This window comes from Vigna radiata, chromosome 8 (genome assembly GCF_000741045.1).
Source record: "Vigna radiata var. radiata cultivar VC1973A chromosome 8, Vradiata_ver6, whole genome shotgun sequence".
Taxonomy (NCBI): Eukaryota; Viridiplantae; Streptophyta; class Magnoliopsida; order Fabales; family Fabaceae; genus Vigna; species Vigna radiata.
This window is the reverse complement of record NC_028358.1, coordinates 6,379,066-6,399,471: the sequence shown is the minus strand read 5'-3', so window position 1 is coordinate 6,399,471 and position 20,406 is coordinate 6,379,066. Positions and strand designations below refer to the sequence as shown.

General features: G+C 29.3%; 1 protein-coding gene across 1 annotated transcript; it reads right to left on the bottom strand.

Annotated features, from left to right (window-relative positions):
- Window positions 1–5,821: 5,821 nt before the first annotated feature.
- LOC106772753 (AP2-like ethylene-responsive transcription factor TOE3) lies at window positions 5,822–9,850 on the bottom strand. Its single transcript, XM_014659332.2, has 8 exons — window positions 8,925–9,850; window positions 8,428–8,453; window positions 8,291–8,321; window positions 8,095–8,182; window positions 7,865–8,013; window positions 7,384–7,472; window positions 7,164–7,294; window positions 5,822–6,226 (listed from the first exon to the last, which is right to left on the bottom strand). Exons 1-8 carry the CDS (start codon window positions 9,437–9,439, stop codon window positions 6,026–6,028), a joined length of 1,230 nt encoding a protein of 409 aa, XP_014514818.1. The 5' UTR covers window positions 9,440–9,850; the 3' UTR covers window positions 5,822–6,025.
- Window positions 9,851–20,406: the final 10,556 nt, after the last annotated feature.

Genomic DNA, 20,406 nt, shown 5'->3' with positions numbered 1-20,406 from the left:
AACTGCATTGTAATCGATTACAAGGGGTTGTAAACGATTACGCGTGTCTGAATTGGATTCTGCACATCCTGTTGAACTGAAGGAGCCACCAGTGATCACGTGGGGGAGCACTGGTGAATAGCAGTGTGTTTTGAGCCAAGTCCAGTTCTTTTAGTTGTAATTTTATGTTCTTTAGTGAGGAATGACTGCATCTTAATGTTTTGGGTCCCCCAAGTTGGAGGTGGGGACCTCCCATTGAGAGATTATTGTGTTAAGTGAAGTTCTGCCATGTCTGGTGCAAAAAATTGCACTGTAATCATTTACAAGGGATTGTAATCGATTACGCGTGTCTGATTTGGATTCTGCACATCCTGTTGAACAGAAGGAGCCACCAGTGAAAACGTGGAGGACCACTGGTGAATAGCAGTCTGTTTTGAACGTTGTATGTGATTATCTAGTGTTTTACTGTCCATTAAGTATGACTTTATTTCACTACTTAAGATTTTGTCAAATATAATACAGGAAACGTTGGTTGTTCAATGTCATGGACCACTATACGTTGACGTTGTTCATTGGCTGTGTTCCCTTTCGGAACCCACACTCCCTCTTCATTCTCCACATAAGCAAAGGAGGACACAGACTCATATCTTATTCTTTGTTCATTGTCATGGACCACTATATCTTGACGCCATTGCAACTGCACATATTACATACAAATAAATCAATGGCGGTGGATTAGGGTTCACAAAACACAAAAACAATAAAGACAACAAAAATATACTAGTGTTCGAGAAGCGAGACAATGAGAAAGAGAGCGACAACGCGAAAGACAGCCAAACCCAAAACGAAACAAAGCCACAACACTAAACAAACCCAAAACGAGAAAAGAACTTAAGTGAAAACGTGAAAGACACCCAAACCCAAAGCGAAACAGAGCAACAATGCCAAACAAACCCAAAACGAGAAAGAGAGCTTACCGATACACAATGATTACGAAAGACCTCTTTTGGTTGCCTTTGGATGAGACGACGCGTTAGGGAGCAATGTGAGAGATGAAGCGAATGGAGAAAGGAGGAGGTGAATGGAGAGAGGAGGAGGCTAATGGAGAGAGGAGGCGACAGACCCAAGCCAAATTGAACGAAGGATAAAAATGAAACCGCGAAAATTAAATTTCATACATTTCGTTTTCCAAAATTACCCTCCGGATCATTTAAAAAAGAGTTGAGTTTCTTTACCCAAACAACCAACCGAACGAGACCATGTTGCTTATGTCAAAAATGTGTTAAATGAAGGGTGTCAACGAAACATTTTCCATAAAAAATATAAAATATGGTAATGTCCATGAAATCATGAAAATATATCTATATTTACCACTGCCTTTGATATTTGGAATGATGGAAGTGATGAGTTAGATGTGTTTGTGATTCTACATCTATTATGACAAGAAGCCATTGTTTTGAATAATGCATGGACAATTGCCTCAATGTGTTTTTATCATGTGAATTTTGTTGTTAGATAAATTAAAAATCTTAAACATTCTTCACAAAAAAAAACATTTTCTCATTAATGGTAGTAAATCCACTATATTGGAGAATGAACGGTCTCTATTTCAAACAATCTAAATCTTGACAATGTCCTTGTTGTAACTTTTCTAAACTATTACTTATTGCTAGTTTTTCAAATAATCAAAATTCTCTTATGTGTTGTAATTTTTTGGCTGAAACTATTATGTTTCTAAGGATATTCAATCAAGAAATATGTTTAGTTGTGAGGAAGGTTATATTATCCAGATTTGACCAAAAAATATTCAAAGAAAACTGATCAAGTGTTAGAAACAAAATGATCTTAATAAGTGAGAAAAAGATAAGGATATTTGGATATGGCATAAACATATAGGATTTATATGTTTTTGGTTGCATAAAAAAATTATTTTTAAATGTATTTGATCAAATTGAGACTTCAAATTTAAATTGTGATAGAGTTTTTAACGAGTCACATACCTTATTTTCTTTTAATTTAAAATAAAAGTCCTTTTTTACTTTGATGTATTGGGACCATTTAGGTTTAAAATATTAGGTGATTTAATGTGTTCTATAACATTTATTAATGACTGTACGTGAATGATTGATACATAGTATAAAACAACAAAATTTTGTGAAGTGATAATGGAAGAGAATTTGTGTAATCAGTCGTTTTGCTTTCTTTTTATTATTCAATTCTTTACGAGAATGCAATTTATTTTGATGGATTGTTGACATGCGAAAAACACTCTAATGTTTAAGTTAAATATGTTTTATAAAGAAGTTTCTATTTTATTAGGATAGACCAATGTGTCTTTACTTGGTATAGGGTTTGTGGCAGCCAAGCCTATTGATTAACTGTTAATGCAGTATATTTTTATCCAATTAAACTCAATAATCAATTATTAATACAATATATTTGTAGAGCTTAAGACAATATGACGTGTTAATATCTAATTGTCCATAAATGATTATTAACTCCATATAATGCAAAAAGAAAACTTTCATCAAAAATCTTGTCCAAATATTTCACATAGGAATGGGGGTGGCAAAACTAAGAATGACAAAAGGTCGAGTTAAGTACAGATAGTATCTATTTGTTATTTGATCCACAACAAAAAAATCCACTCGTTACTCGTTAGATATCTATTTAAAAATTATCTATGAATATTTTAAAACTCTTTTAAAAAATATATTTTATAAATTTTTAAAATAAAATTACAAAATAAATATAAAATATAAATTAAAATTTAATTTAATTAAATCTAACCTAATAAAATATAAATTAATTTTAATTTTAACTAAATTTAACTTAATAAGATATAAATTAAATTTTAATTTTAATTTTTTGAGGATAATGTGGGTACAAATAGTATGGTACCCATATTCGACCTATTTATAAACGAGATTAAAATACGGACTACCTGTGGATAATAAATACCTGCGAGCATCAACTGTCTATCGCAAATTTTATTTGTAGATATTCACGGACACAAGTATTTCTTTTCAGTTTTATAAAAAAAAATTGACATTTATTAAAGGTAATCTAAGTTACACTAATTGGAGTGACATGTCAGCAGTATATTGGGGAGAAACTCACATATATAGTATATTCTATCAAACGAACATTGTCTAGGTCTCTTTAGTATAAAACACCTCTTAAATCACTTAACCCTAAAATTGGTAAACTAACAAACAAAGTTTTGATTGTGTGTATTCACAAGCATCAAAGAGATAAGTTGTCTCCTAAAACTAAAATATGAGTATTCCCTCACTATGTTGATAAAAAAAAAAATATAAATGCTATAATCCATAAACTAAGCAAAAGTTTATTATTATAAATGTAATTTTTCATGAGACATCGATATATTTTTCCATGAGTTTAAAATTAATGTATCTCTCGCATACCAACCAAATTTAATTATGTATGCTTTTAGTGTGGTTGATTTTAAGTACATAAAAGATGTACTTGTAAAGGAGTTTTATTCAAGAGTACTTGATGAACGTTTGGTAAGTATACCAATTGTTATTATAGTAATAAAATATCATTTTCTAGGATTGAATGAGTTGAGTATTAGATTACTAATTTACGTAATTTTGAGTAATAAAAATATCAAGTAAAATAATGAATATAAACAAGTGATAATTCAAATAATATAAATAATGTTAGATAATTGATTTCATAATTTTTCATATAAATTCGTATCCTTTCTAATTGATGTGCGAATTATAATTATGCACTTGAATTTATTAAGAGCTTGTTTACTCCTAATTCCTTAGATAGACAAATTTATCTATTGAATTTGAACTCCCAATCCCTTATGCTAACTTATCTATTGAATTTAAACTCTTAATCCCTTACTTCAATTACAAAATTCAATAAAATCATGAAGAACAATTATTATCTCAATTGCGAACTAATTAGTTGTGTCTAATTTCCTAATTGTGAAACTACTCATAGAATATACATTAGAACATAAATAGAACACTAGGATAATTAAAATTATTAAACACCAATTGAAAATGTTCAGAAATTATGATCAAAAGTACTACATCAATTAGTTCTGCATAATGTAAAATTCCAAAGAAAAACTAAAAGAAGAAGTGTAGAAGTTTTTTCGTGAACCTTGATGTGCGTCTCTCCCCTTCAAAATCAAAGTCCCAAAAATCTTTATATCACTTCTCCACTCATTCCTCTTTTTAGGAGAGTGGTCACTCCCTCTAAGTAACTACCTTTCATTTCTTTATTTTTTTTAATCTTTTTAAATCCACGTAATATGAAAGGTTAGTAACTGTTCTAAAAATCTTTACAGTTCATGAAAAAATCAACAATCTGCTCGTGCTTCTCTGGTTTCAATTCTGCACTTCTTGAAGTAAATCTACAAGTTGTGGTATAAAAGCCACAACTCACTTGTGGAACTCTCTGTTTTGCTTTCTATTTCTCTCGAGATAAATCTACACATTGTGGAAACTTTCACAGTTCAGTTGTGGAACTCTCTGTTTTGCCTCTACATTTTGGAGCAAAATCCACAAGTTGTGGAACTATCCACAATTAGGTTGTGGAAACTTTCACAGCTCAGTTATGGAACTCTTTGTTTTGTCTCTACATTTTGGAGCAAAATCCACAAGTTGTGGATCTGTCTATAGCTAGGTTGTGGAACTCTATGGTTTCATCTCTGTATCTTGGATATCAATTCTTCTCAAGTTGTGATTTTGACACTTAGAATCATCAATCTACAAAAAAAACACAAATCCAAATATATGATTCGAAATAAAAATAATACATAATAAAATCATTCAATTAAATGACCTAAACTAATGTATATAAACTAATATATGAATGCATTTAGATTTTATTCACCCATGAATACTTCACATATTTATAAAGAGTATGAAAAAGTAAAAAAAGAAAGTTGTAACAAGATCGGTGTACAAGCTAAATTAGAAGAATGGTTCTTGGACTATACGAAGATATGTGAACTAAACTAGTTCTCTAGAATTTAGGATATTCATATACATATTTCATTCAATCATATTATAATAATAAAATCGTATGTGACATTGCTAATAATCTTATAAAAATCCTTGAGACAAACATTTTAAAATTGTCAAACTTTCAATATAAAGACCAATTTGCAAATACTTTTATAAAAAGGTAACAAACTAGATTTTGAGAAGATTAATAAATAAGTTAAATATATATGATATTCATCTACCAACTTAAAAAAAAGTGTTGAAATAAAATATATTATTAACTAAATTATATATTTATATAACGACACTAAATATTGTATAATCAGACATCTTGTATTTTAATCTTAATTTATAAGAATAAAATATTATAAAAACATAAAATGGAATAAAAATTATATTTTTCAAATAAACTTCTCTAAAACACTTTCTCCGAAATAAAAAGGAGATCTACCTTGATTTTTTGTATGGTGCCGAATGTTAGCATATTCAGTTTATACCTTTTAGAAGTGTTGCAAAACCAGACTAAAAGTGTTACAGTTCATCTCTCTCCAGAAAGATGATTTCACTGGAAGGATAAATAAAAGAATGAGAAAGAAAAATGATATTTTGACAACTTTTTTTAATAATTTTTTGACAATAAAATACGTGTCATCATTTTATTGTTCTGTTTGAATTTATTCTAAAAAAATATTTAAAACGAACCAATCACAAACTATTACGTATGTGTTGTAAAAAAAGAATGGTTAAAGAAACTTTTTTCCAAAAGAAAATATCACCGAGGAACAAAAAATCCTCATTTGGTTGACAAATTTACACCAAGATGGCCAAAAATCCTAACAAGGCAGAAGTGACAAAGCAGTGTTGCATTTTATGAAGAAATATTTACATAGTTGAAGAGTGTACTGAATCACAATAATGAATAGAGAAGTTACTGGTTTGCATTGCAATGAATGCTTGGCAACATTATTAAACACAATAGAATATTACAGAGTGTGGTTATGATGCATTTATTCTGTTTGATAAAATGTTGCAGAAAGAAGGAAATAGTAATATTAGAGTGGTTTGATTTGATCTACGAGTGTGACACCACAACCTTGGAGAGTTAATGATGAGTTGTGTTGGCACAATTGATATGTGACGAATCCTGATGATGCTGCATTTGATTGCAATGGCCTTGAGCCAATGCTGCCATTGCTGCAAAACTTTTGCAGATGAACACTTCTCATTCTCTCCACCATGCTCTTCTCCTCACACTAACACATCATTCAACACTATTACAAATCTTATTCTACTTGTTATTAATTTTTTTCTTAACAAATGATACTTGCTTAACAATAAGAAATGAAAGATTTTGCGTTAATATAATGAATAATATTAAAACTAAAACAAAAGGATAAGTATTTTTTATTATTTTTTATTAAAAATATATTAGATAACAATGGATTATCATATTAATCATTTCATATTAATTATGATATTATTTTATATTAATCACAAAATTATTTAATAAGATGGTAAATAAGATATCAAGTTTAAAAAATTTAAGAAAAAAAATCAATACTCGATAAAACAAAAATATCTTAATAAAGATTCCATTAAAAATACTTAAAATTTAAGTAAGTATTGTACTTAATTAACAAAATTTGTTTCACCATAAAATTGATGAATCCCAACACATACATATAAAAGGATATTAATAGCAAATAACAAGACTTGTTGATGTCTAAATGAGTATCACACAATAAAAAATGGTAAAATGATAAATATTTATATTATTTTGACATTGTTATAAAACATTTTATATTCATTTAATACTGATTATAAAGGTAAAATAATCAATTAAAGAAGAAAGTTTTGTATTTTAGAATAAAGAAAGATGGTGTAAAACGAAGGGAAACGATATTTTAACACCAATTTTTTGACATCATTTTAACATTGCACACGTGTCAAAATGTAATTGGACGATTTCAAATTAAAAAAGAAACTTTGGTTTTTCTCTTTCAAATATGTCCTTACTTCAGTTTTTTTAATTTGAAATCGTCCAATCACATTTTGGTATGTGTGCAGTGTCAAAATGGTGTCAAAAATTGGTGTTAAAATATCATTTTCCTAAAATGAATGTATATGTTTCTGAAATTATCATTTCTGGTAAAATAATATTGCAAGAAGAAGGAAAGCAAATAGAAGTACCATTGTTCCTATTTCCTGGGGTATCTTACAAGGCATACATCCAAAGGAATAGTCTCCACCATAATCACAATTCTTCAACTTTTTAGAAGATGTAGAAATCCCCAGGCTCAAATCAAGATCATGGCAAGTTCCTGCTTAAATTAAAAGTCAAGTTTCATGAGACAATGTTCTCAACAACACATGACTGTAGAAAAAGAAATTAGAGAAATCATCAAAAAACCTGCTATACTGGAATTTCCAATTATTTTTTCCTTATAGGAAAAAGCTCTAAAACTGCTCTCCACTTTTCCTTCAGACTTGGGATAAAATCTGCACAAAGAAAATACCAAATGAAGAACACTTTTCAAGTATCTCTACACAATTTCATTCAAACAAGGACAATAAATTCAGTATCCCAATAACCGACTATTGCAGACTTTCCTCTTTTGATAACCTTGTCAGAGGCACACAAATTCATGAAACCTTATCATGGTAGGATAAAAAATAAGTAATTGTAGCTGTACTTTAGTTTTATATAATATAACAACAACTTGTGTTTGATAACTTTCACATATTTTTTGTATATAAAACCTCAAGATGAGAAACTAACAATATAATTAACTAAAGTTTAAATATGTCTGTATTCAAAATTTGTATGAAACATTGCTTATAAGATGAGTAAAATTTGAAAAAGGTATAATGCTTGAAATAGAAGTTCTCACGTCTTGCTAAGAAATGGTCCCATACTTGGCTCTCCTTGACCAGCTTTGTGAAGAGCTAATGCACTTTTGTAAGTTGCGTTTCTCCTCGAGATTCCATTGATTTGTCGACGAAGAACAAGCACAAACTCTTCCTTACTCAAACCTCTCATCTGCAACTCAATCAAATCATGAATTAAACTGACAGAAAAATCAAATAAAACTGATGGCCTACCATGCTTTTTCTTCAATACCTGCTTCAAATCCTCCTCATAATCTCTCAGACTAAAGTTTATATCAGCATCTACTCCACGAAACTTAATAGCAGCCCTGTCGTAAGCTCTGTGCAGAGAACAATATCAAGTTTGTCAACAAGTGTTACAGATAAGTAAACCATAAAAACTGGTTGCAAACAATGTAGTGTTGGCTCAGTCAAAGTGCAGTTCTTACCTTGCAGCAGCTTGAGCAGTGTCAAATCCACCTAACAAACATCAAATTAGGCCAATTCAGTGAACCAAATACACATATACTTGAAAATAAATCACCACAGAAATAGCTTCCACAAGTAAAGAAAAACATCCACTTACCCAGATAGACCTGCTTCCCACAATCCCTGCACTCAAGAGCAAATATTCAATTATGTTAGTCCAGACCACCAAACAGTTCATGACAGCAGGGACAATATTTAAGATTACTGCTTTCATGGTTTATGTTGTGGATCAATGGTACAAACGCAACTACATTTATGAAACCATGTCATCAACTATAATCACAAAAAATTTTAAGCAACTTTCTACAACCAATTGGAGCCGCAATGTCAAGGCTGTTTTTGGTCTCTGCCACCACATAGTTACCACAATTATAACTGCAACAACAACAACAATTGTTCACAACTTTCAACTATGTTGTGGATCGGATCAACATCGTATTCGTGACAACAATTTAAAACCTTGGTAATTATAGGTTATAACTTAAAACCTTAGCTACATCCAGCAATAGTTGCATATCAGTTTTTGTGATCTATGAGGAAAATATATTGAAACTATAACATCTTGGAGTAGAAATTCAACATCACAAACCATACCAAATATGTGACTCCCATCTACCAGTCCTGCGGTAGAAGGTAACACCTCGGTATTGGGAACTGCGAGACCTTGGTCCTCTCCTGTTTTTCCTCACATGTGGTAGCTTCTGCTGTAAGGTTCTCAGTTCATTCTGTTTTTCATCAGATTCAGGAAAGGACTGGTTCAACAATTGAGTACTCCCCCACAACCCAGATTTGAAATCAGGCACTCTTCCTCCTTTATCAGAAGAAGTCACAGGGAAAAAGGTCCTTGTCGCCATCTCTCCCTTCTGTGCCATGTTTTGCTCCATGTTGAACTCTGAGCCACCCCTCTCTTTGTTCAGTATGTCAAAAATCAGGGGAGAGGAATTGTTTGAGGAATCTTCATCTGCAGGATTCCACACAGAGGAGTTGGAGGTTCTGGAATCTGAGATATCAGTCGGAAAACTCTGCAGTTTCACCTCCTTTTGAGCACAGCTCGAGCCAGAATCTGCATCAGCATGGTTGATGTCAACATTGAGGTCAAACATAGCCATGTCTTGGAAAAGCTCTCTTCTTTCACCAGATTCTGGTCTTCAAATCTCACACTTCTGGAAGAGTCTCATGTACTTCCCAGTGCAGTGAAATCAAACCAACGAAACTCAAACTGGGTCAGAGAGAGAGAGAGGGAGAGAGAGAGAGAGGAGACCCTTTAAAGGTAAAGCAGAACAGAGGAAGAAGAATATAGAAGAGTGAATTGGTGAGTTTAGAAAGTATCTGACAGAACAACAGAAAGACTGAAATTAAGGTTAGAGGAAGATACGAGAGAGAAGATTGGATAAAGAACAAGAGCTTGTTCCAACATAAAAGGAAATAAAGCACAAAAACCGATTAAGACTGCCTCAGAGATGTGATTTCCCTCAAATGCAAAGATATTGAAAAGAAATGCTAACTGTGAGAACTGATGCACATGCTCTTATCTTTTGGGCAGACTCAACCTTAGCTTTTTGTTTACATTTAAGATATTGCATATATTTAACTTTCAATTTAAGGTTTTACCAATATATTAAAAAAAAAAATTGTCATAAAGAAAATGTTAAAAATATGCTTTGAAGCAGCTTAAAGACAAGAAGATAAGATTTGACAAGAGCTAAAAGGGCTTAGGAGGAGGGGAATCACATATAATAATAATAATAATACTAAATATAGAATAAGTCTAGAACATATGAAATAAAAGTATTTGTGGTATTAAGTTAAATTAAGTAATATGGGAATTATGATGTTATGTGGTTCTAAAAAGAAGGAAATGAAGGTTGATTTTTGGGAAGGAAAAATGGTATTGACATGTGAGATTTGGTATAGAGAGGAAAAGACAATGAATGAAAAAAAGGACCACAAATGGGCGAATAGAGAGTGTTTTTGATTTTGGACCATAAGGTAAGCAGAAAGGGATAAAAGTGGTGTGAATCACACATTCAAAGGAGATATAATAGATCTAATTATAGGGCAGGCAGTATGAGTAAAGAGACAGATAGAGTGGGCTATCACCACACTTAATTCTTTCACCCTTTTTCTCCATACGCAGCCTTTAATAATTGGCCCTCTGCATCCTCTAAAATCACATTTCTTCTATTTTAAGGACACTATAAATTTACACTTTTTTTATTATAAATTTCCTCCTAAATTAAATACTAATCAGACAAAACCTTATTAGTCTGATGATGCTCAAACTTACAAACAAACAAAAAATATTACATCAATTCTAACTCAACTTTAATAACGAAAATTTATAACGTGTTTAATTTTTTATATTTATTTAATATTGATTTAATTTCATATTTGAGTTCTTAACCACATACTTTTTTTAAGGGTCATTTTCTTTCACATAACATGATATGTTGTTATTTCTTGAACGAGAATAATTTCAATACATCATGTTATATTATATGAAACATGTTTACTTTGACTCCTTGAAAAAAAAATTTCAATACAAAAAAATATTCAAATTTATGATCATCCACTCGTTTTTATTTAATTTAATCATTACAAAAATTATCAATTTTAATAAAAAATAAACTTTAAATCTAACTTAATCTCACAAAACAAATTTATAAGATGAAATTTATACTTATTAATATATTTTAAATTAGTCTTATTTTTAGTCGATGTGACTTTCAATAATTACTAACTCAACTTTAATATAATAAGTTGTCAAAAAAAATTATAACGTGTTTAATTTTTTATATTTGTTTAATATGGATTTAATTTCATATTTGAGTTCTTAACCACATACTTTTTTTTAAGGGTCATTTTCTTTTTTCACATTATATAATGTGATATTTCAATTATATATAAAACACAATATATAAAGAAGTTCACATTTAAATAAAAGAAAACAGTTAGGATTAAACTTGCAAATAAAGTCAAGTTTACGGTCATCCAAAATATAGCTATAATTTAAAACTTCTACATAAGAGAGTATTTCAAAATAATTATAAGTTAAATTAGAGCTGTCAAAATGGGCAACAACCTACGGGTCGGGTTGGGTTTGAAAAAATTGTATTTTTTTTTATGCGGGTCAGATTTCAATCCTGTTCATGCGGGTTGAACCCATGGTGGGTTGAGTTGGCTCACCAACCCACCTACCTAATTTTATTTTATTAAAAATTAATTTTAATTTTATAAAAAGATATTTATTATTTTTTTTTTGCTTGAAAAAATTATTTAAGTTTCCTATTTTCAAAATTAGTTAAACACCCATGTCGGGAGTGGAATTTGTTTAGATTTGAATTATAGAAAGCTTGTAATTTTTTTTATTTAAAAAAATTGTAATTAAATGAGTCAACTCGTTTACCCACCAACCCGTGGTAGGTTGGATCGGGTTTGAATTTTTTTGGCTCGCTCATAAATGAGTCGGGTTGAGTTAGCTCATTAAGTGACCAACCTGTGGTGGGCCGGACCGGGTTACCCATTTTGACAGCTCTAAGTTAAATGAAGGAAATCCTAGAGGAAACTAAGTTGCAGCGTCATCACTATCCAGAGCTTGCTCCAGGGGTACCTCGTCTCCTCTACTCACATCCAAGTGGATGATCATTGCAAAAGAAAAACACACACACAAGCAAGACACAAACAACAGAAAGGGTGAGCTAGATACAAACATCATATTATATCAATCACACACAATATGCAAGTTAAAACAAATATACTAAACTACGCAAACATGACTTGTTGTACTTTTAACTTGACTCATGCAGACTAGAATGATTATCCAGCTATTGCGGGTCATGCACTCGTGGTGGCTTTTGCTGCTTTGCAAAGTCATTGCCAATGGGTTTCACCCTACCACACTCACGAGGTTAGTTTGTACCGCGCCTTTGAGCATACTGGAAGCCTCCAAGACTAAGACCTCCTGCTACTACTCACGACATAATTCAATCCTCTCTACTTGAGAATGATTGATTATTGTAGTTTCAGGATAACCCCCAAGATTGAGCTTCCATGCAAATCATTCTAAACACACTAATAGGGCACCACCATGGATCATCTCCTTGAGGATCATGGAATTACGTCCATAAAACACACCAAACACAGAATTTAACATACATAACTCAATTCACACACATGCATTATTTTATAAATCAAAGCAGAATTCCCCTAACAGTACCTCACGCTAAAAAGAGACCTAACAGGACCCTACAACCACCAGATTGGCGATGTAATTAGCTTTTAGAGCTTAAGGTTTTACAGAGAATAGAAAGGGGAAGACGCAAGTCACATGCAACCAACAGAGGTTGTATGTCCAAGTTCAAAAGTAGTGGAGAACCAGACAGAGCTACTTACCCGATTAAGACCCGAAACTGATCGGTCGGTTTTGAAGCTCTCTACGTTGTGAATGCTTGGGCACCACCTAAATGGACATGCACTGAGTCAATGAGAAGGAGTGGTAGAGAGAAGGCAGAGGAAATGAAGAACAAGTGGTCTAGAGAGAGAGGGGGGATGAGCTAATGAACCTAGCTGCTGAAAACATTTGTTTTTAAGGTTAGTGTGTTTTAAGAGCCTGGTTTCATTAATCCAAAACACCTATCAGCTTTTGACACCTATTTACAGGTCCTCACACATGACATGTCATTTCTTGAATGATAACAATTTCAATCAAAGTACATCAATTATATTATATTCTAAAATGGAACATATTTACTTGAACTCCTTGTGAAAAAGATTTTTAATACAAAAAATTCTCAAATTTATGATCTTTCACTCATATTGTTTTTATTTAATTTAATCATTACAAAAAATTATCAATTTTAATAAAAATGAGACTTTAAGTCTAACTTAACCCTACAAAAGTAATCTATAAAGTGAAGTTTATATCCACTTAGATATTCTAAATTGACTTTATTTTTAATCGACATGAAACTTCCAACAATTACTAATCAGTCTTCCAAAAAGATTCACTACAAAAATATAATACTAGTATAAGAGCTCAAAATCCACATAAAAAAATTGTCACCTCTAATAAAAAATCATACAATAAATATTTTTAAAAAAAAATCTCAACTTTCTTATCTTTAATTAATATAAAAGTAAAACACATAATTGATCTTCCAACAATACTATTACTAAATGTTTAAGATATTTTTAATTTTTTTTAATATCTTCTTGAATTTGTTGAAAATATTTTTGCAAAGTTTAGAAAAAAAATAGACGAAAAATAAAAAATATGGCAATTTGTTTTAAAATCTAGAAGGAACAACCAGCTATGTGGGCAACCACGTCATTGGAAATTTTCTTCTACCCTAAATCCATATATAATAATAGCAAATCGGATAATCTATCGCATTTCACTTTCCAAATAACTTTTATACTTTAGAGAGACCTAAAGTAAGAACTCTTGATGGTTTTTCCTAAAACTACAGGTCTAAGGAGTGGTAAGAAAAATTCAACCAAAACCAATAATCATAGCAATCAAAACCAAAAATCACAAGTTAATACTACTATTATCATAATTTTTATGCTTTTGCTTATTAGTTCATAGATCATGTTGTATAAAATACCAAAAACTAGATTACATTTGTTGTTTTTATGCTTTTTAAATCTTGTAAAATTGTAAAAATGAATCACAATTAATTAAAAAAACAAAAAAGTTAGATATTTTCTATGTCCGACGTCAATTTAACGTCTCCCGACATGATGTTGGTATTTTTTAGACATTAATTTGTGATTTAAAATGACCTTTCGAAATATTCAAAAATTTCCCTACAATAAGATTATTCATTTTTTTGTTTACAAAAGTTAATTTGTTTTTTATATTTTAAAACCTAAATTTTTATTTTTTATATTTTCTTTATTTTAATTTTAGTGAAGGATTAAAGAGAGAGAAAAATGAATGGACAAGATAGAATGTAATGGATAGATGAATGAAGACACGTAAAAAATAAAGGGGAAAAGGGATTTCCAAAACCCCATTCCTTCCATAGAAACCATGATAAAAGAAATTAGAGATTTCAAGAGAAGATGTGTGACTCATATAATTACAAAATAACAATCAAATTTGAAGATTCCAAAGTTCCATCACACTACTTATAAAAAAATACATAAAATAGAAAGTTAAAGTATAATAAATATTTAGTATATATATATATATATATATATATATATATATATATATATATATAATTAGTGTTCTAATTGTCTATTGTAAAGAATATTATACTTTATTAAACAGTACTATAAGGAGGTCTTTTCCTTTCAATTCAGTTGTATTTATTTGTTTCATTAATAATTTTGTTTTCAAAATATAATTATTATTTCCATATTTATTTGGATTTTATAATCGTGTTTAGAACTCAAGTGAGTAGTAGTTTTTTTAATTTTCTATTTTTTTTCCTCATATTGTGTATATGCTGGCATATTTTCTTGAAATAAAAAAGGTTATTTTATTTTATTCTTAAATTTGACTTTGGATGATTTTATGAAGGCAGGGAAGTCCAACATTGTTTTCCAACAATTGGCGATTATTTTTTCCCTTAAGTTTGTCTATTTGTTGAAGACTTTCTAATCTTTTTAGAGAACCATGCATGTTGATAACATTTACCAGAATCAAAATCTTTTCTTTTTCATTACAATTTATGTCCAAGTTTTTTTCCCCTTGGATATGTTAGAATAAATTTATTCATAAAATTTTTAAAAAAGAAAAATAAGAACAAAAAAAGATTCCTTGTTTTTTTATTTTGGATATGTTTGAATAAATTCTTTCATAATTTTTTTAAAAAGAGTAAAAAAAATAAGATTCCTTATTTTATAAGTAAGTTAATTTGTAGAACTTATTCATAGTTTAATTAAATTCTTATTTGTATCTTTTGTATAAATTAATTAATTTAAAAAAAAAGTTAATTCCAAATTTGTCTTTTATATATATATATATATATATATATCCTAGAGAGAAGTTTATCCCAGAGAGAATTTATTAAATGTTTAAATTTGGTATCGTAACGTCACCCCATACATATTTTTAGTTTAGAAAGAAAAGAAAGAAGAAAGGTTGGGAGATTTTGTGTTATTTATTAAACAATAATAAAAAATGAAATCATTTATATAAATTGAAACTAATATCTTTAAAAAATTTATACATTTTATCCATTTAATATCTCCACCAATTTTTTTCTTGTGGGTTTATCTTATATCACTAATGCAAAAACAACGAATAATGTATGTTATATCACTAATGCAAAAATAACGTATAATGTCATGCGTTCAACGTTAAAAATAACTGATGATATTTTTGTAAATAAATGCAATTATTAAACGTCATTTATAATTGTAATTCGATGTAATATGATATAAAACGTCGAATGCCCAGCTTTAGACGTTAGTGAATTCAATAAAAATTTGAGCGGAACATTGAAAATTCATTAACTTCTTCTTAGCAGGCGAGACCCTCTTCTCTTCCTAAAATTTTTTCGAACGAAGTTTGACGACCATCCCAGGTAATGTTTCTTTCATTTGATACAAATACATGTTAATTAACTACTTTATATATGATTTTCGTTTGTTTTGACCGATTATTTTCGTGCTTTTGTCCTTCAGAGGTGCATTCTGCTTTCTCCCATGGGTGACGACACTTTATTCCGATGAACCCACCTTTTGAAGGTTAGTTTCGTTTTTGTTTTGAAAAACTTATTTGTTGAATTTGTTTGTTGTTTATTTATTGAACTTGTTTGTGGTTGTTGTTTGGTTAAACTTGTTTGTTGTTGTTTGATTGAACTCATTTGTTGTTGGTTATTATTGATCAAAGTTCATGCTTTATAAAATACCAAAAACTAAAATTTCTTGATTTTCTACTTTTCAGATCTCGTAGAGTTGTAAAAAAATATCACAATTAATTAAAAAAATTGATTAATGTCGAATATTGACAAAATTCGACGTTAAATTACATCGTATATTGACAAAATTCGATGTTAATTTAAAATCTCATAATATGACATCGTTCTCGAATTCGCTGTTAAAAACCCAAAATATTCGACGTTATACACAAATTTTGTACTAGTGTATCACAAAAAGTTTTCTACCGCATGAATATGTAATTTAAAATGACCTTGCAAAATATTAAAACAACTTTCCTACAATAAGATTATTCATTTTCTTGTTTACAAAAGGTAATTTATTTTTTATATTTTAAAACTAAGTTTTTATTTTTTATATTTTCTTTATTTTAGTTTTAGTGAAGGCAGAGAGTATAATACAACCAAATTTAAAGATTCCAAAGTTCCATCACACTAGTTATTAAAAAAAATACATAAAATAGAGAGTTAAATTTTAATGGATATTTAGTATATAATATATATATATATATATATATATATATATATATATATATATATATATATATATATATCAATTGGATCAATAAGTCCAATTGATTTCCTTAGAATTTGATAACTATGTCTCCATATAAAAATAAGAATTAGAGTTGGGAAAAAAAAAACAAGTGCAACTACAAAATAAAACAAAGCTTCACATGAAAATTTGCTAATAATGCCAATAATTTTGGATCAATCATTGTCATGTTATCCATAATCATTTCAACGTACTAAAGAATATTTTTTTTAAGCGTCCTATAGTTGTCCACGATTCACATCTTATGTTTCACAAAATTACAAAAAATGGAACTTGCAAAAGTTGAAAATAATAATATAGTAATAATAATTATTGTAACTATAATTTAAAACTATAGTATACATTATGGTTTTATGTATGAGCTACTTTGTTTTATTGAATTATGGTGTGAAGTTATAACATTTCTAAGCATATATAGAGAAAGAGTGAGGGCAGAGAGAATGGGAAATGATTAGTTTAATCCTAAAATAAAATTTACTATTCATCCATGTAAATCATTTTCTTAATCTAATCATTTTTATAATTTATATTAAAAGAAATTATAAGATAAAAAAAAATCAGTGGTAGTTGATTTTTCAGTTAGTTAACATTATACATATTATAGAAAGAGAAATTTGACAATATGTTAATTATTGATCCATCAACTATTAAAAGAAACGAACACAAAACTAACATATTTTTACCATAACATATTGCACAATAAAACACCACAAAAAGTTTAGGCAACATATTATTCATACCTTGATAAGTTTATATTCAAATATAATACACTATAAGAAGAATACATATATCATGACATCATCCCAATATTTTTTTTATATTTCATATTGTTGTATTTACTTAAACTAAACTTTCTTTTTATATTTATCTTAAACTTATCTATAATATAAAATAACATTGATATTTTATAGTTTGTTTTTGACTTAATAATATTTTGGTCTCTCAATTCTTAAAGTTTGTTCAAAGTGGTCTTACCTTCTATAAAAAGTTTAAAATTGTCCCATACTATGTAAAAATAGTTCAAAATGATCTTTTTGCTGACAGATGTTAAAAACTCTAAAGATATAGGTTTTTTTCCAACCAAAAGTGAATGAGATATGCAATTATTGATTACGTGACACTGTGGTCAATTGAGATGTAAATTTTAAAAATCAAAGTTGATAACTTATAAAAGTTAAAATTAATGTTAAGAAAAGTTACAATTAGCTTATAATCTAAAATTTATGATAACATTTATCAGAATCTAAATCTTTTCTTTTTCATTACAATTTATGTCTATGTTTTCTTTTTCATGGATATGTTGGAATAAATTTATTCATAAAATTTTTAAAAAAGAAAAATAAGAAAAAAAAAAGATTCCTTGTTTTTTATTTTGGATATGTTTGAATAAATTCATTCATAATTTTTTTAAAAAAGAATAAGAAAAAAAATAAGATTCCTTATTTTATAAGTAAATTAATTTGTCGAACTTATTCATAGTTTAATTAAATTATTATTTTTATCTTTTGTATAAATTAATTGATGTTAAAAAAAGTTAATTCCAAATTTTTCTTATTTTTTTTTTATAAAAGTACTCATCAATCGTAGAGAGAAGTTTATCGTAATAAATCTTTTGTATACGCATTTATTAAATGTTTAAATTTGGTATTCTAACGTCACCACATACATATTTTTAGTTTAGAAAGAAAAGAAAGAAGAAAGGGTGATTTTATGTGTTATTTATTAAACAATAATAAACAATGAAATCATGTATATAAATTGAAACTCGTATCTTTAAAAAATTTATAAAGGAATAAATATTTTATCCATTTAATATTTCCACCAATTTTTTTTCTTCTGTGCTTATCATATACAACAAAGAATTATTCTTTGGTTTTTTTTTCATTTTTTCATGTTTCCCGTTCCAATTTTTTGTTTCCCTTTCATCAAGTTTCTATAGCTAAGCAAGGTTTTAAAATGATTTGATTTTTCTAAATGTAAGGATGAACTCTAGAGAATAAAAAACAATAGTAATAATAATTAATTAAATTATTAGTAAATGAGTTTATAATTAATTTAAATTTGGATGAAGTTTATATTTGATTTTACTATAGTTTTAACTACTGATTCTAATAAGGGTTAGGTAAGGATTGAGAAAATTTTATTTTTTTTTGACGCGTGGCTGCAACTACTAATAGGCTGAAACATCATTCCTTTAAAAAAAAATGCTGAAACTTCAAAAATTGAAGTTTCATTCTTTCCTTCAGCAGATGCAAGCAACGTGTTCTCCCCTCTGTTTTTCCCTTCCCTCCTTGATTCCTCTTACATCCTTGTTCTGAAATCTTTTCACTGGATTCAATTGCTCCTCTTACCAGAAAACGTTTAGGCAACTGTGAGATCGGTACAACAGCCCATCGAAACAGTTTAGTTTCCTCTCCTGGTAAGTGAAATTTCTTCAGTTTCTCTTGAGTTGAGAACATGCAAACAATCTGGACTGCATGTAGGCAATCTTGCTGCATGTAACTCCATGTAATTGTTTTCCCCAAATCCTATTTCCCTTTTAGATTATGAAAAGTATCCCCCTTTCTCAATCTTTTGATTTAGGTAAAATTCTAGCAAACTCATCTCGGCGTTTCAAGCACTATAAGTTCCATTGAGTTTGAGCTGTAACACCATCAAGGTAAGGGGAGCTAGCATGTGATCGCTGTTCTTACTGATTTATAGAATAGGTTATGATTTTGATAAATTGAGTGAATGCATGTGTACTGTTTAATTTCTATTTTGATGCTAAAGTTGGAATGTTGGAACGTAATTGTTGTACTGTTGATTTTTGTATGGTGTTTATGATTTTGAAGAATGGGTATGTGTGAGATTGGATGTATGAAGAGGAACAATTATGAATTACTATACAAAAGTAGAAGATGAGAATTAGGTCCTGTTGTATATATTTTAGGAATGATTTAGGAACTAGGATAGCCAAATTTTGGGTTTGAGGTTATAGTTAGGTTTGGTCAGTTTAGGAAGTGGGTATAAGTCATATATGACTTGTATGAAGTGTGCATTTAGTCAAAACTGCTTTCTAAGTGCTAGAACTGAAATTGGATCTATAAGTTGTTGAAACTTGAGAAATTGATTCTAAAATGATGCATAATTAATAGATTAAGAGGTTTATAAGCAATTAGACACCTTAGACAAGTTTAAATCATCATATACTTCGAGTTACGATCATTAGAAGTGCACCAATTGACCTATAACAAGTTTTGGGTAGATGTGTTCTGCAAATCTGCAGAATTGGTAATCTACAGAAGTGCAGATTCGCTGAGCGAGAGTTCTCGCACAGCGAGAACTCAAAATTTTTGTGTTTTCCAGCAAAAATTCGCATAGCGCACCAGTAAGTGTGCGCTCAGCGAGTTTTCTGCGACAGAAAGTGTATTTTTGATGTTTTTGACGTTTTGGGAGCTCCGGACGTCCGTTTTGTCGTTCTGGGGGTTTTTGACCCTTCCGGATCCATTGGTGAGGGTCTCCAAGCCAATTGAATTACTTAAGTATTGGTAATTAAATATTATAAAGATATTTGTGTTAATAAATGATGTTTTTGTAAAGACATGTAATGTTTGAGTATGTATGAGTTGTTTTGATGATTTGGTTG